Source organism: Mesoplodon densirostris, chromosome 10 (genome assembly GCF_025265405.1).
Source record: "Mesoplodon densirostris isolate mMesDen1 chromosome 10, mMesDen1 primary haplotype, whole genome shotgun sequence".
Classification (NCBI taxonomy): Eukaryota; Metazoa; Chordata; class Mammalia; order Artiodactyla; family Ziphiidae; genus Mesoplodon; species Mesoplodon densirostris.
Window position 1 is genome coordinate 27601482 of NC_082670.1, and position 15614 is coordinate 27617095.

Consider the following 15614-nt stretch of genomic DNA (forward strand, 5'->3'; position numbering starts at 1 on the left):
AGAAAGCGCAGGACTGCCGGTCGGCCGCGGGCGTGGCCTCCGCGCGCCCCGCCTCCCGAGCCTGGGACTGTCCCCGCCCCCTCCAGCCCGCACCTCCCTCCCTCTCTCGCGGCTTTCGGGCTTTTTAAAGGCGAAAAGCCTCACTTCCCCAGCAACCCCACGATCGCCCCTCCTCTTCTCACCTGCGATCCTAGACCTGCGGCCGTGGTCTCATTTCTGAGTCTCTCCCCTCTCTTCTCAGTTCTATCCTAGTTTCCAGCCCACCACCGTTTGTCTCTAAACAACAGGAGACACCCTTGCACTGCACACACACCCGGATTGCCCCACGAATGCCCAACGCAGTGTATGTCTTTTTTCCAAGGACTCTCCTTGGAGTGGTTTTGGTCATAGGGGCATTAGTGCCTTTGATCAAAGGAAATAAACAAAACCAAACCGCTATAAGAACTTAAGGATTTAAAATTTTGTGTTCGTTTTTAAAATTTCCCCTTTCACTACTCCCCTACCTCCCTAACCCCCCCCACCCCACCCCCCCACACCTCTTTAACCCCAGAAGTTAAAATATATATATATATATATATATATATATATATATATATATATATATATATATATATATATATATGGATCTCTGGGTAGGCTTTCAGAATCTCTCGTTGCCAGGCCCTCTGACACACTTAACTTTGCCTGAGGGTAATGCGGAAAGCTAGCTAACAGAAAAAAGGGAGCTTAGTTTGTGATTTCCAGTTTGTCCTCGATTACAGGTCCTTGCTTTATTAGAAAGTGTTCACTTTTCCTGCCTGCTTTAGAAAAAAATGACTGCAATGGTGGAAATTTCTGCCCATACTTTGAAGGACCAAGTAGTATGGTGAAAGATATTTTGGAAAGAGAGGACCTTCTGATGTCTGCCCAGTCATTTAAAAAAAAAAAAGTGTACAAGGGGTGAGAAAACCTGGGTCATACCTGGCTGACTGGATGCCTGACCTTGGGCCAGTTCCTGCTAAATTACAAATAACTGAATTTTTCGAGTGTATTAGGCAAGAACTGCTCTAAGCATTGGATATATTTAAACTCATTATTTTCTTTAAAATAATTTTCTTTGTTTCTTTTTGGCTGCGTTGGGTCTTCATTGCTGCGCGCAAGCTTTCTTTAGCTGTGGTGAGTGGGGACTACTCTTTGTTGCGGTGCGTGGGCTTCTCATTGCGGTGGCTTCTCTTGCTGCGGAGCACGTGCTCTAGGCGCGTGGGCTTCGGTAGTTGTGGCTCTCGGGCTCTAGAGCGCAGGCTCAGTAGTTGTGGCACAAGGGCTTAGTTGCTCCAAGGCATGTGGGATCTTCCCCGACCAGGGCTCGAACCTGTGTCCCCTGCACTGGCAGGCGGATTCTTAACCACCGCGCCACCAGGGAAGCCCAAACTCATTTATTCTTCACAGCAAACTAACGAAGTAGCTCTACAGTCTCCTTGAGAACTCTGAAGAACAGGGAGGTTAAGGTTAAATACCAATAAACAGTGGAGCCAGGAGTCTCACAAGTTTAAATGTTTGGTCCTATTTTAAATGACCTTCCTATTTTTAAACCTATGACTTCATGTTCTTTTCTGTTCATTTACTTAACCAGGAATCACTGAGTGTGTGCTAAATGTCAGCTACTGTTCTAGGTGATGGAGGAAAGAAGCTGAATTGCTTGTCCTATTGGAATTTTCATTCTTTACATCAGTTACATACATCAAATCCTGTTCAAACGTAGGAGATAATGTCAACTTTAACGCACATGAAAATAAACTGCAGGCTAATGCCCTACCCTACTCTTATAGGATTCTGCTCTTATAGGTTTCGGGGAGGGCTTAGAATGTGGATTTTTAGCAAGACCCTCAGCAATTCTGATGCTAGTGGTTCATGGACAACATTATAAGAAACACTACCAAAGATAATACTCTAGACCACAGATAAACTCTAGGCCTTTTTTTGCTGCTTTCATGTGGCAATAAGAACATTGTGTTTTCCTTCCTTGCAGGAATATTGGGAGAATTCCAATGAAGGTGCCTGTATTCTGAGGGAAGTGTAATGTAAACCACAAGATTTATTGCTTTCAAACTTTCATGCCAATGGGGACTGGGTGAGGGATTAGAGTGGGCATGGGGAATGGGGAAAACCTATTTGCTGAGGAGTGAGCCTGATTCATCCACCATAAAGCACCTGAATTTCTAGATGTCAAGAAGTTGTGTATTAATGCATAAAAGAATGTTAAGACGAAATGCCAAATAAATTAAACTTCAAAGAGATAAAGTCTAAAAAGAACATAAAACAGGGCTTCCCTGGTGGCGCAGTGGTTGAGAGTCCGCCTGCCGATGCAGGGGATACGGGTTCGTGCCCCGGTCTGGGAAGATCCCACATGCCGCGGAGCGGCTGGGCCCGTGAGCCATGGCCGCTGGGCCTGTGCGTCCGGAGCCTGTGCTCCGCAATGGGGGAGGCCACAACAGTGAGAGGCCCGCGTACAGCAAAAAAAAAAAAAAAAAAAAAAAAAAAACATAAAACAAAGAAATAGGCAGCTTGCCTTAGGATAGTGCTATGCTTTAATATCTCACAGTGCATAAAAGCCCGATAAAGGGTGCTGATAAAGTGAACCCATTTACTTCCCCTCTGAATTGCCTACTACCAACTCTAATTTAAGGAAAAGAGGCTTTGTCATAAGGATATTAGGAGATTTGTTAGGAGATATTGACAGATTTGTTGGGAAAGTGGGAATACCAGACTTTAAAACAGGTAGAAATCAAAGCTGTTGCCGAGGGAATAAGGAGTTGGTACAACAGGAACAGATTTCTCGGCTGGATGGAATGCACTCCAACTCTCTCACTTGTCCCTGTGGCACTTACTCAGGAGTTAAATTCCACTCAGAAGTATCCACCTGGCTCAGTTTATGCAACCTGCTTACCCCTTCACAATACAGGACAGTAAAAGAAAAGGTACAAAGAAGACTTTGGGGGATCCCCTTGGCTTCTGTAATGGAAAAGCAAACAGCTGGACTTCCCCCACCTAATAAAACTGTATGATAGGGAAAGGTAACATTCCAAAAAAGAACTCAGGGTGTTGTTAAGGATTTTTTTTAAATTGCACTGTCTATCACACTAACTATTATAAACAGAGTGTGGATATGGGAGTGACAGGGTATTCTGGATAAGGCAACATGAGCAATGGTGCAGTGGTGAATATGGAGGCACATGTAGAGAATAGTTTTGTCCTTGACATTTCTCTTCTCTCACGTCTAAAACACTCTCCGTGATTTTATCCATCCCGTGGCTTCAACTGCAACCTGTACTCTGATGATTCTCCAATTTATATCTCTATTATGTACCATGATGCTTATTTCCAGACTTGTGGTAGATTGCATTATTGTCTCAAATTATTTATTGCCTCATCCTGAAAGAAGATCATACTTCCTGGCTGTGTACCACATGACTTGCTATGCTCCTTATTCCCATACACTTCTCTACCCCACTGATGTTGACTTTGGCTATGTGACTTGCTTCAGCTTCAACAGGTGTGACATTGGATGCATTTGAGCAAAAAGGAGAAGAGTCATTGCAAGGTTGGCCCTGGGCAGGCCCCAATCAGAGCTGCCATCTTTGCTGTGATCTGGGAATGAAGACAGTACATGGGACAGAGCTGACTGGAATCCAACAAAGTTACAGCAGCTGATACATATTCTAAGCAAGAAACAAACTTTTGTTATAGTAAAACAATGAAATTTGAGGGTTGCTTCCTACTACAGTCTAACCTAGTGGAAAATGTTTCTGTTCAATTTTCTATTGGACACCTTTTTTTTTGCGGTACGTGGGCCTCTCACTGCTGTGGCCTCTCCCGTTGCGGAGCACAGGCTCTGGACGCACAGGCTCAGCGGCCATGGCTCACGGGCCCAACCGCTCCATGGCATGTGGGATCTTCCTGGACCGGGGCACGAACCTGCGCCCCCTGCATCCGCAGGCGGACTCTCAACCACTGCGCCACCAGGGAAGCCCTGGACACCTCTTTTGAATGTCACTTGAGAACCAAAATGTTGCCTGCCATATCAGTAAACAAAGGATGTTGCAGCCATCAAGCCATTACATTACAGCTGCCCAGACTGTGGGCCCTGAGGGAACTCAGGATGGAGGCAAAGGGGCTGCCCACTCCAAGCCCATCTAGCCGTCAGCCCCGACGGTGCATCTAAGGAAACTCAGGATGAGAAAGCATAGGATAACTGCCCCACATAGCTAGTTGGCATAGATAGCTGGGGTGCATAGCACAGGGACGATTTCAGGGGGCCCAGACTCCTGCATCTTCCCAAACATAGAGAAGCGCTAAACTTAACTTGAGATACCCAATTTTCTTTTATTAACAATAATCTTTTGATATTTCAACTACCTGGTTTTGTTGCAAAAACTCCTATACATCCTGGCTTCTCCCCCCCACCCCCCGCCCTCTTCGGAGCAGTTCTCTCAGGGTTACTTGAGATGCTGCCTCCCAGGCTCGAAGTCCTAAGAATGCCTGCCGAATAAAACGTAACGCTCAACTTTTATGTTGTGCTTTTTTTTTTCAGTCAACACACTCTAAACCTAAAATATCTAAAACTGAACTCATTATTTATTCTCTTAAATCAGTCCCCTCTTTCAAGTGTTCCTTATCCCAAGGATTAGCCTGACTAGCAATTCTATTGTCTTCCCTTTCCCTCAGCGGCTAGACCCACCCCACATATCTAATATCTAACCTAGTGTTGATGTGTGTGTATGTGTGTATTTCCTCTCTGCCCCTACCCCTGCAATCCCCACAGCTACAAAAATGAACTCAGACCCTTAGGCATGACATAAAATACCTTCATAATCCTACCCCAGCCTATCACTGTTTATAGTTTAATGAATAAATGAAAAAAGAAACAAACAAGCCACCTAAATGAACACCAAGTGCAAGTTTGAGACTAGGGTGAGGTTATTGTGTATAAATAAAATCCAGCCTGATTATGGATAGACCTTGAAAACTACGAGCCTTTTAGAAGAGATTCTAATCATATTTCCTTTGACAGCTAAGGTTCTCGGGACCTGAAGAACTCAGACTGTGCAAAGAAAATCTACACTGGACTGAGTCAGGTGACTTTGATGGGCCGTGTTATCTTGGGCAAGTCTCCCAATGCCTCCAAATCTATGTTCTCAACTGCAAGGTATAAATAATACCTGTCCTGTGTGCTTCCCAGGGTTTTTGTGGAGGTCAAATGAAACAATTCTTCTGGTAACACTTTGAAACTATGAAACTTGCAAAATATCTTAAATTTACTTTTTTAACGTTCATTATTGTTTTTTAGAACTGGGAACCCAAACCACAGTTTTTAATGAAATCCTTAGGGAAAGATGCAGAAGTCAAGGGCTGGAGCTAGACAATAAGTACCAGACCCATAATCTTAGAATAGAAGAGCTAATGTTACTAGTTATAAATTAGAGAAAAAAGTGGAAGACAGGGAATGTGGCAGTTCTGGGGATATCAAGCAGCTTAGCCCAGTGGTCTGAGATAAAATGGAAACTGAGGCAAATTTTTTAAAAAGGAGTCTTTGTTTTAAATTTTGTATTACCAAAGGGTGTGTTCCTGGGAGAAGAAAAAAGAGGCTTAGTTTACCTAACATGTGGCCCTGAGACTAACGTGCTATATATGTATGATATTTTTTGAATGAAACATTTAAGCACATTGCCTTTTCACTCCACAGAGAGTTGGCGACCCTTAAAAGATGTCGGCCAGGTACTTTGAAAGGACAAAGAATGCTAGGTGTGCCAGTTAGCTGCAAGAGATGATGCATGTAGCACTCTGACTAGTAGCTGCATAAAGGGGATTTTTAAACTATAATTCATTGTCAGCTGTCTGCATTATCCAACATTTTAAAGTATATTCATCATCCTCCTCTCCTGTCAGAGATTAGGATTTAGGACCAGGCTCTCGCATTGAGTATGAGTAAACAACTTATTAAACAGGAAATTTTGTCATTAGTAATTGAGTTCGCATTTTATGATGATAATAAAGAACGAATGTTCTTTACCCTACATTCATCTTCAGCATAAACAAAATTTGACTTGTTCCAACAGCTGCCCATAGTACTATTCCAGAGATAATTCAATCTTTGACTCAATATGGGTGAATTAATACTTTGAAATACTTCATATAAAATAATCACTCAGGTTAGTAAAATAAAGGTCATGATCTTAATATACCCAATCTTGATTAGTTTATAATAAAACATTTTTAATGGGGCAAGGCAATTTTTCTTCCCATTACGTTATTAACCAATGTGCATGTGATCAGGTATGGGGTATAACAGCTGTAGAAATCCTCAGTGATATTTTACATCTAGAGAGATTTCATTCCCCAAATATCTAGCTGTTATAATTTGCTACGTTTTATCAACAAGCAGAGTGGCTGGAAAATACTGAGTCTCTCATTTAGCAAGTCTGCAAACGAGTTGACCTGGAATGTCTAGGAACTCAAAGAAACTGTTAGTAATAATCCCTTGCTATCTCTTTTTTTTTTTTTTTATTTTACAAATTTAATCAGTTATACATATACATATGTTCCCATATCCCCTCCCTTTTGCGTCTCCCTCCCACCTTGCTATCTCTTATTCATACTTCATAATTCATCCCTCCAGGGCAAGGCTTGGACAGAATGTTATAGTAGGTTAAACTGATCATTAGTAACCCCACTGCTTATCTCTACTCCCCCTTCTTTCTCAACTCTTTTACAGAGGACAATCTTATGTTATTTTCAAAGCCATAAATTCATTATGAAAGGCATGGAATTTAGCCCTCCTTCAGCTTAATACTCCTGATAGGTACCCTTTCCTCCTTTCCTCTAACCATGCTTTGTGTCTCTTTTACCTCTTCTCTGCACTTTCTCCTCTTTTTTTTTTTTTTTTTCTGGTCTTTTATGCAGTTGCTTCCTTCCTTTCTATTGTAATATAGTGCAGAATTTGAGAACGTGAGTGGTGGAGCCAAACTCCCTGGATTTAATATCTACCTTTGCCATATATTAGCTGAACGACTTTAGGCGGCCTACTTAACCTTTTTCTTACCTTAGTTTACCCATCTGAAAACTGGGGGTAAGAATAGTACCAATCCCATAGGGTTGTTGTTGGGAGCAAATAATTTAATATATGTAAAGCCTCTAGAACAGTGCCTGCCACACAGTAGATGCCATTTCCTCTAGAATGAATGAAGGCAGGGATTTTTAAAACTTTTGTTCACTGCAATGTAACTATTACTGTTGTATCTCCAGTACCTAGACCAGTGCCTGATACCATTGTTGAATTAATTAATTTTCTATTTCTACGGTGTTTATCTTTCAGTGTTTTTCTTTGGAGCTCTGCTTCTTCTTTCTTTCCTCCTTTAAGAGCTCTCTGTTTCTACTTCTGCATTCTTTGCCTCTCTGGTTTCCATCATCTATTGCTCACCTAAATTGTCTCCTATGTCTCTGGGTCTAAGGTTTTTGAGTAGAGTCAAACATCACAAATTCAACATTTATCAGTAATTATTAGTCATGGAGTTTCCAATGAAAAGAGAAAGAAGAACTCTTGAGTCAAGGAAAACTGAGAATAAAATAATACTTTAAATACAATATTTTACATTAAATTTGTGGTGACCTGTGTTTGTCATTTATACGTAGGTTAAGCTGCCTGTAAAAATCTGCCACTTTCTACCATTAGTTTTATTTTGATTCAAACGTAAAAGTAGTTAAAAGAGTGTAATAAACAGCTGTTGTTCACCTGGATTCACTGATATTTTATCATATTTGATCTCTCTCTTTACACACACACACACACTATATAGACATTCCTTTACTAGGAATTATTTGAAATTAAGTTACAGATATCATACTTTACTGCTAAATATTTCAGCATGCATCTTAACAAAATAAATGCCAGCACATTACCAATATCGTACTTAAGAAAATTAACACTAATTCGATAGTATCATTTAACATATCATAATAAATTTTTCCCAGTGGTCTACAAAATGTGTTTTAGAGTTTGTTCCTCTGATCCAGAATTCAATAAAGGTTCATGAGCCGCAGGTGATTAAGTTTCTTAGTCTCCTAAAATCTAGAATGAAGCACTCACATCTTTTCTTCCCACCCGATATTAACTTTTTTGAAGAGTTCAGGCCAATTATCTGATAGAATGTTCCATCCACAATTTGGATTATTCTGACTCTTCCCTTATGATTAGATTCAGGTTACGCAGTTTTGCCCAGAAATCTACGTGGTGATATATTGCACTTCTCACTGCATTGTATCAGAAGGCACACTATGTTGGGTTCTTCCACTGTGGCTCATGCTAAGTTTGACCACTTGGTAAAGATGATGACCACTGGTCATCTCCATTATACAGGTCCATTTTACCCTTTACAATTTGTAAGTAGTTATAATATTAAATAAATTTTATTTAATATTATTTAATAATAATCCTTGCTTGAGTTAATTCTTAAATTGGAGATTGCAAAATGTCAACTTTCTAATTTGTCATTCCTTCTACATTCCTTAGTAGGTATTATTCTGTAAAGAAGAGCTTTTGTTTGCCAGACCGCCTTGTTTTCATATCATTGTGGATTCAAGGATTTTTTTTTTAATTCATGTGTTATAATCCACTACATTATTGTTATTTTCGATGCTGTTATATATGGTATCAAATTTGCCAAGTAGGAAGTTTGTTGTACCAGTTCTGTTTTCTTTCGACATGAACAATTTTTTTTTTTTTTTGGAATTGAACCCGGGTCCTTGGCAGTGAAAGCGTGGAGTCCTAAGCACTGGACTGCCAGGGAATTCCCAACATGACCACATTCAGTCTTGAGCATTTCCTTACTTTCTTGCCCAAGGTGTTCTTTCCTTTTCTTCTTTCCTTTTCCTGTTCTTCAGCCTTTTCTCCAAGAGTTCTATTTTCCCTGAAAGGTATTTATGAAGATCTGACTATCAGGGATGATCCTTGAGTGTTGTTACTTGTAGCCCTTTTCAGTCAACAGAGCCAAAGAATAGATGCTATCTTTAATCCCAGGTTCCTACACTGTTCAAAAGTCAAAACAATATAAAAGGGATATATATTCAGGGAAGTCTTATTCCCATCCATAACTCCACTACTTATAGGTCACTTAAAAAATAGTTTCTCATTTAATCTTCCTGTGTTTCTGTTTGCAAAAGTAAGAAAAGTTAGCAGAGATCTATTTGATATACACTAATTTTCTCATTCTTTCTTTCTTGTACATGTAGCTTTTTTTTCCACTTAAAAACGTATCATGGAAATTACCTCAAATTACATCACAGAGAACTTCCTTGTTGCTATAAGTGCTTCATTGTGTAGATGTGTCGTAATTCATTTACCTGGACTTTGAAGGATGGAAATTTAGGTTGTTTCTAAAAGTTTGATATTACAAATAATATTGAGTGAATAACCCAGTGCAAACATTGGTTTTATATTTGTGGAGGAATCCTCAGGGTAAATTTCTGGAAGTTGAATTGCTTGTGTAAATGCATATGTATTTTATTAGACGGTACTGAATCCCCCTCACTGGAGTTGTAACTTTCCTACTCCCACTACCAGTATATGAGTATGCCTATTTTCTACAGCTTCAAACTTGGGTTCTCAATATTTTTTAAAAGTATTGCATGACAGTTTAATCACACTTTTTTTTGAGTGAAGTTAAGCATCTTTTCATATGTTTAAGGGTCATTTTATTTGTTTTTCTGTGAACTAACAATATCTCTTGCCCATTTTTCTATTGGATTTGAGTATATATTTTTTTCTCCTCTCAGTGTTAAGGGCTCTTTATATTTTACGGAAAATAGTTTTCTATTTGTGATATAAACTGCAAATACTTTCTCGTAGTGTATAATTTATATTTTGACACCAGATCTTTTGCCACTGAGAAATCACACACATGCACACATACATATGTATTTTATTTATCAAACTTAATATTTTTATTACTTCTGAATTTGGAAAGCCTTTCCTTATACCCACATTATAAAGGAACTAACCAATGTTTTCTTCTAGTATTTGTATGACTTCTTTTCTTTTTAAAGGCTTTATTTATTTATATCTTGGATCAATTTGGAGTTTATTCTTGTATAGGTATGAAATATGAGTTTAATTTAATTTTACCTTTTTTCAGATTGCTATCCATTTGTCTCACTGCCACTTATTTAAAATTAAAAACCCAGTCCGCATCCACCCAGAGCAGACAAGTACATGTATCTGGAGAGTTGAGCATGTTGCCTGTACTGAGTCCTCAGAGTTCCTAGCTGCCTGAGAGGCCAATTAGCATCATAATTCAAAGTAAAGGCTTCAGAATCTGATAAACTCAGGCTCTGATCACGACTTAAAATCTGCATAACCTTTGATGAGTCATAAAAACCCCGAGCCAGAATTCCCACAATAAGATAAATCACACACACATATAGACAAAAGTATATATAAAATTTGGCACAATTATCAGCATGTAGTTAAATGTTAAGTAAACAGTAGGCACATTATTAGTAGTAAGACAATAAGGCACAGGGCTATAATAATGATGCCCTGTGCCAGCTGGGAGTAACCCTCAGTTATCAATGCTAAAGATAATGAGAATCCCTGGGGCAGAAACTAGACCACAGAGATTTATGGACTCCAGTGTTTAGACCTCTTCCCTCTGGCACCAAGGATAAGTCTCTAGGTAACAACTGGCTCATGGTGACCCAAGCATATTGTCACTCCCAAGGAATCATATTTTTTAATTAAAACAAAGCTCTCCTTCAACCAGTTTGTTTACTTTTCTAAGAATAAACACCTAAAATTTAGATTTCCTCTAATCTTTGTAGCTGGGATTTTTGTGACCTCCATGGGGTAAGAAACCAATATTTTCTATATGGCTAAGTCAACTTTATCCAGACTAGATAAATCCAACCATTGTGTTTGTGTCTGCTTTTATTGCAGATAGAAGAACATAGCTTGTGATGTTTATCTCTTCCTTTATTTATTTATTGTCCTTGAAAGATATGCATACACAATCAATTGGAACCCAAATTAAAACAAAAATTCTGACAAGGATAAAAGACTAATAAGAGTACTGATTTTAATCATTTAATCAATTTAATCATTTAAATTTCCTTTACGAAAAAGATACGTGGCTTAGGGAAAAAAATAGGTTGAAATCAAAATAACACTGTTCTGGCTTGGCCTCTAGCACTGATTATCTATATGATCTCGAAGAAGTCATTTATTTTCTTTGGCCTGCAAATATTCATATGTAATAAGAGAATTAACGTTTGTCTTATCAAAATTCTCTGAGTATGTACATATGCATACAGAAACATGAAATAAATGTAAATATATGTGTATGTATGTTTACACGTGCATTTGCATATCCAGATTCACACCTACATATGCATCTTAGTTTCCCATGAGAAAGCAGATTATAAACAAGGGGGCTGGAATAGGTGATAGGCAATGTCCACTCCTATGCCGACATCGTCTGTTTCGAGCTTTTAAAAAATTTTTTTTATTGATTTGTTTTTGTTGTTGTTTGTTTGTTTGTTTCTAGCTTTTAAAATGCCCATATCTTCATTCCTCCATCCAAGGCGACTGAGAAATGGAAGCTTGTTAGCAGTACAAATTCTCAGGCCTGACCTCGGACTTACTGAATCAGGGGCTGTGGGGAGAGGCTCAGCCATCTGTGTTCCAACCTGCCCTCCAGGTGATTCTGAAGGGCACTAAAAGGTGAGAACCACTGCATTCAAACATTCCCAGGGAAGAACTATATGCTAGAGTCCTAGGCAGAAGTGGAGAGACAGTAATTAAAGGGAAAAAAGCAGGATATTCTACAGAGAACTTGAGTCACAGGTGGTAGGAAGAGAGTTTGGGGAAACAGCAGTGGCGGGCACAGGGGAGCATTATTTTGGGTGGTAGGGAACTGGCGTGGTAGTGAGAAAACCGAGCAGAAGCCCAAGCAGAAATAAGGAAGCAGTAGCCACATGCTCCCGTGTTAAATCACTTGTTTTCATGCAGTCATTTCTGCTCCTTTGCGAAGACCCGCTGACTTTAGAACCTTCTTCCTACAGTGCGTCGCAAAGGAGGATAATTATCCTGTTTTTAGCCATAGCTAAATAAATGACCCCTATAGTCATTACTTTAGAAACTTGAGACAGGGAGAGTTAGGCATTCCCAGCCTAACCCTGCTTGTCTTCTGGTCCTTTTCAAAAATTTAAGGTTCTCCTGATTCTAGTTTTAATTTTTCCCCTCATTGAAAGCTAGGAGCATGTGTATGTTCAGAAAAAGGAAGAAAATTCCTAGAGTTCTAATGGGCTAGGGGTGAACTTGCCCAGAGAAAGCTGCAGGGGTGAGAATAAGCCTATAGAATCGACCAGGCAAGAACTCGGCTTGGATGCCGTTTTAGGAGGCTGATGGAGAACACGCTGTCATCCAGGACATTGCCCTGAGAGAGGAATCCCTGGCTTTGCAACTTCCTGACCAGCGTGAGGGCCACCAGCCAGCTGTAACCTTTCCTGCAATGCTCTGGCAGGGTGTAGCCGTGGCACATGGTGGCAAACTGGTCTGTGACAGACCAAGACACAGGGTTCCCCTTGTCATCATGGACACACACTCGGGAAGCAGGAGATGAGGTTGGCAAATATACCAACGACACTGTTCATCGCTGCCCCAAGACCAAGTCCGGTTGAGTAGATAAGCATCAGCAACACTCAGGTAGGTTAGTCGTGGGGAAGAACTCATTCTCGTAGAAAATGACATGAGAAGAAATATGAACTCGGTATCACAGGGCCACAAACAACTACTTCTCTTTTTATACCGACTCAAACTGAGAAATCGTCCTTGAGATAGTGCCTTGCAAATACCAGAATATTTTCAAAGAATTAGAATCCGTCACTCACCACTTATAAACATCTTTTAGGGTTTCATTTCTGATAGGACACAACACTCATTTCATTAAATTTAAGTCTTTCCTTCAAATTTTATGCCCCTTTGTTATTGTCCTCAGAATAGATGAAGGCAAGTATTTCATTTTTCTGTAAAACAGATCTCAGACTTGATCTTATTAACTCCTGAAACTGCTGACACCCTCTCTGAGGGCCTTAAACAAGTCCAGATTCTTGGGCCCCTAATCGTTTCCTTGGTAAAAATAAACGTTTTAGGATAGAATTTCTATCTTTATGCATCCATGACCAGAAAAAGAAATACAAATTTCTTAATATTCTAGGCATACGTAGATGCTCAAGAAATGCTAGCTCTTCCAGACCTTTCCCTAAAAGGTTTGCAAAAAGGTTTAAAAATCCATGACATTAAGATAAAAAAGAAAAAAAGAAAAGAAAAGATAGGAATTGGTGCAATTTCTGAGAACTGAGATGGATTACTTAGTTGCAACTCTCTGGGGCTGGTTGTGCTTCCGAATTTGCTTCCATTCTTGAAATTATCAGTGTCCTAACACCATCCCCACTTAAGAGACTGGTAATGTCATTCTCACTATGTCCTTCTTTATAAAGAACACGTTTGTGTTTTCTTTTTATTAGCGGTTCTGCAGTGTTAGCTCACATTCCAGGCATTCTGTGGGCTCTGGCACTGGGTCACTCATCTAACAACTAAGCAGGGGGAAAGAATACATAAATACAAGCAATAACGGGCTCAATAGGCTTTTTCATTTAATTCTTGAAAATAAACTTCAAAACAAAGTCAAAGAAGCCTCAGGCAGAAATGTCACTGCAAATAAAAACACTAACACATGTGTTTCAGGAGTGACAGTGGAGACTATGACCTTGTATGTGAAGGGCAGATATCCAAAATAAGGTGTCCAAATCTGGGTAATGATGTAGGTGTTAAAGACAAACTGTCGGACTTCTGTGGTGGCGCAGTGAATAAGAATCCGCCTGCCAATGGGGGTTTGAGCCCTGGTCCGGGAAGATCCCACATGCCGCGGAGTAACTAAGCCCGTGCACCACAGCTACTGAGCCTACGCTCTAGAGCCCGCGAGCCACAACTACTGAGCCCACTTGCCACAACTACTGCAGCCCGTGTGCTGAAACTACTGAAGCCCCTGTGCCTAGAGCCTGTGCTCCACAAGAGAAGCCACCACAATGAGAAGCCTGCACACCACAACAAAGAGTAGACCTGTTCGCCGCAACTAGAGAAAGCCCACATGCAGCAACGAAGACCCAACAGAGCCAAAAATAAATAAAAATAAAATAAATTAATTAAAAAAAAACCAGACAAACTGTTTAACTTCCTATGCAGAAATAAATCTGATTTTAAAAAGCCTGACTGGGGATCGAGGAAAATTTAAAACAACATCTCAGGGATAGGACAGTAAACAGACTGTGGGAAACTCTAAAGGACAAAGAGCCTGCTCTTTTTTACTTCCTAGCTCTATCACCACTTACTATTTGAGTGATCTTAAAACAAAGTTACTTAGCTTCCTTTATCTCTGATTATGCAGGATGGGAATAACAGTGATTGCTATGAAGTTTAATCCCCATAGGGTTGTTATTAGGATTAAACATTGGTATAAATGCATGGATACATGTAATGGGCTTAGAATAGTGCCTGGCATATAGCACATATCAATAAATATCAGCCATTTTAACCATTGTTATTTTTGTTATACAGCACTGTCATTCCATTTGAAAACTTACCTTAATTTTAAGGACCTCCTTGGAGGTGGAAATGGGTAAAACTGGCTAAGGCACATTTGTTTCTGTTAGTTAAAAAAGGAAAAAAGTCCATGTAAAAAAAGTACTCTACAGTAGTTTTATTGTATTTGGAAAACGTCCCTCCTTCATCTTCCTCTTTGTCCAATTTTAACAAGTATAACCAGTCTTTGGATATGGTTGCTACAAACAGCTGTCACTTTAATGAGGAGACAAACACCTAAGGCAAGAGAAAGTGGTTGTGTGGTGGTTAAGTGGTGAGAAATACATTCAAGGGTAGCAACTCTTTAACAAGAAAACTAGTTAGAACAGAAAAATGTATCAGTCACTTAGGACACAATAAAGCACAAATGGGAAATCTGAATTTCTCTCTGCTTTTGCTTTCCTTCTTTCCTCTCTCTTCCTTAAAGCTGAATATTTCTTGACAATGAATGAAACCTGAGAGGATTTAGGATACTTCTGTTTGAAAACTAAGCCAACCTAAATGATTCAAATATTAATGTTGACAGGTACACCTGCATTTATTTCTGGTAAATAGAGAATGCCAAGAAATTCTGTCCAAATCAAAGAAAGTAAATCCCTTAATTTTAGGTTGCTGGGCAGGTGTCTCATACTTAAGCAAAACCTGTTTGTTAAACATATGCCCAACTGAAAGTTGGAGAATGGTAGAACCCATATAAAATAATGATTTTAAATGACTGACAGTAAATTGTGTTTCTGTAACATCTGTACAGGCTGCCTTCCCCCCCGCAAATTACACCATTTTCCCTCCTTCCTTCAGCAGCATTATTGGGGACCCATTTTCCTGTATGTTCAGCAACTTTCCCATTCAGTCTTTTTCAATCTTTTCCAATCTGATAGGTGAAAAAGTTTTGCTGTTTTAATTTGCATTTACATGATTATTTTAAGGTTGAAAATCTTTCAAGTAC

General features: G+C 39.6%; 1 protein-coding gene across 1 annotated transcript; it reads right to left on the minus strand.

Moving 5' to 3' along the window:
- Positions 1–12334: 12334 nt before the first annotated feature.
- GLYATL3 (glycine-N-acyltransferase like 3) lies at positions 12335–12760 on the minus strand. The gene is given in 4 exon segments (XM_060109546.1): positions 12335–12418; positions 12420–12633; positions 12635–12657; positions 12659–12760. Coding segments are annotated over 4 exon segments (423 nt in total).
- Positions 12761–15614: the final 2854 nt, after the last annotated feature.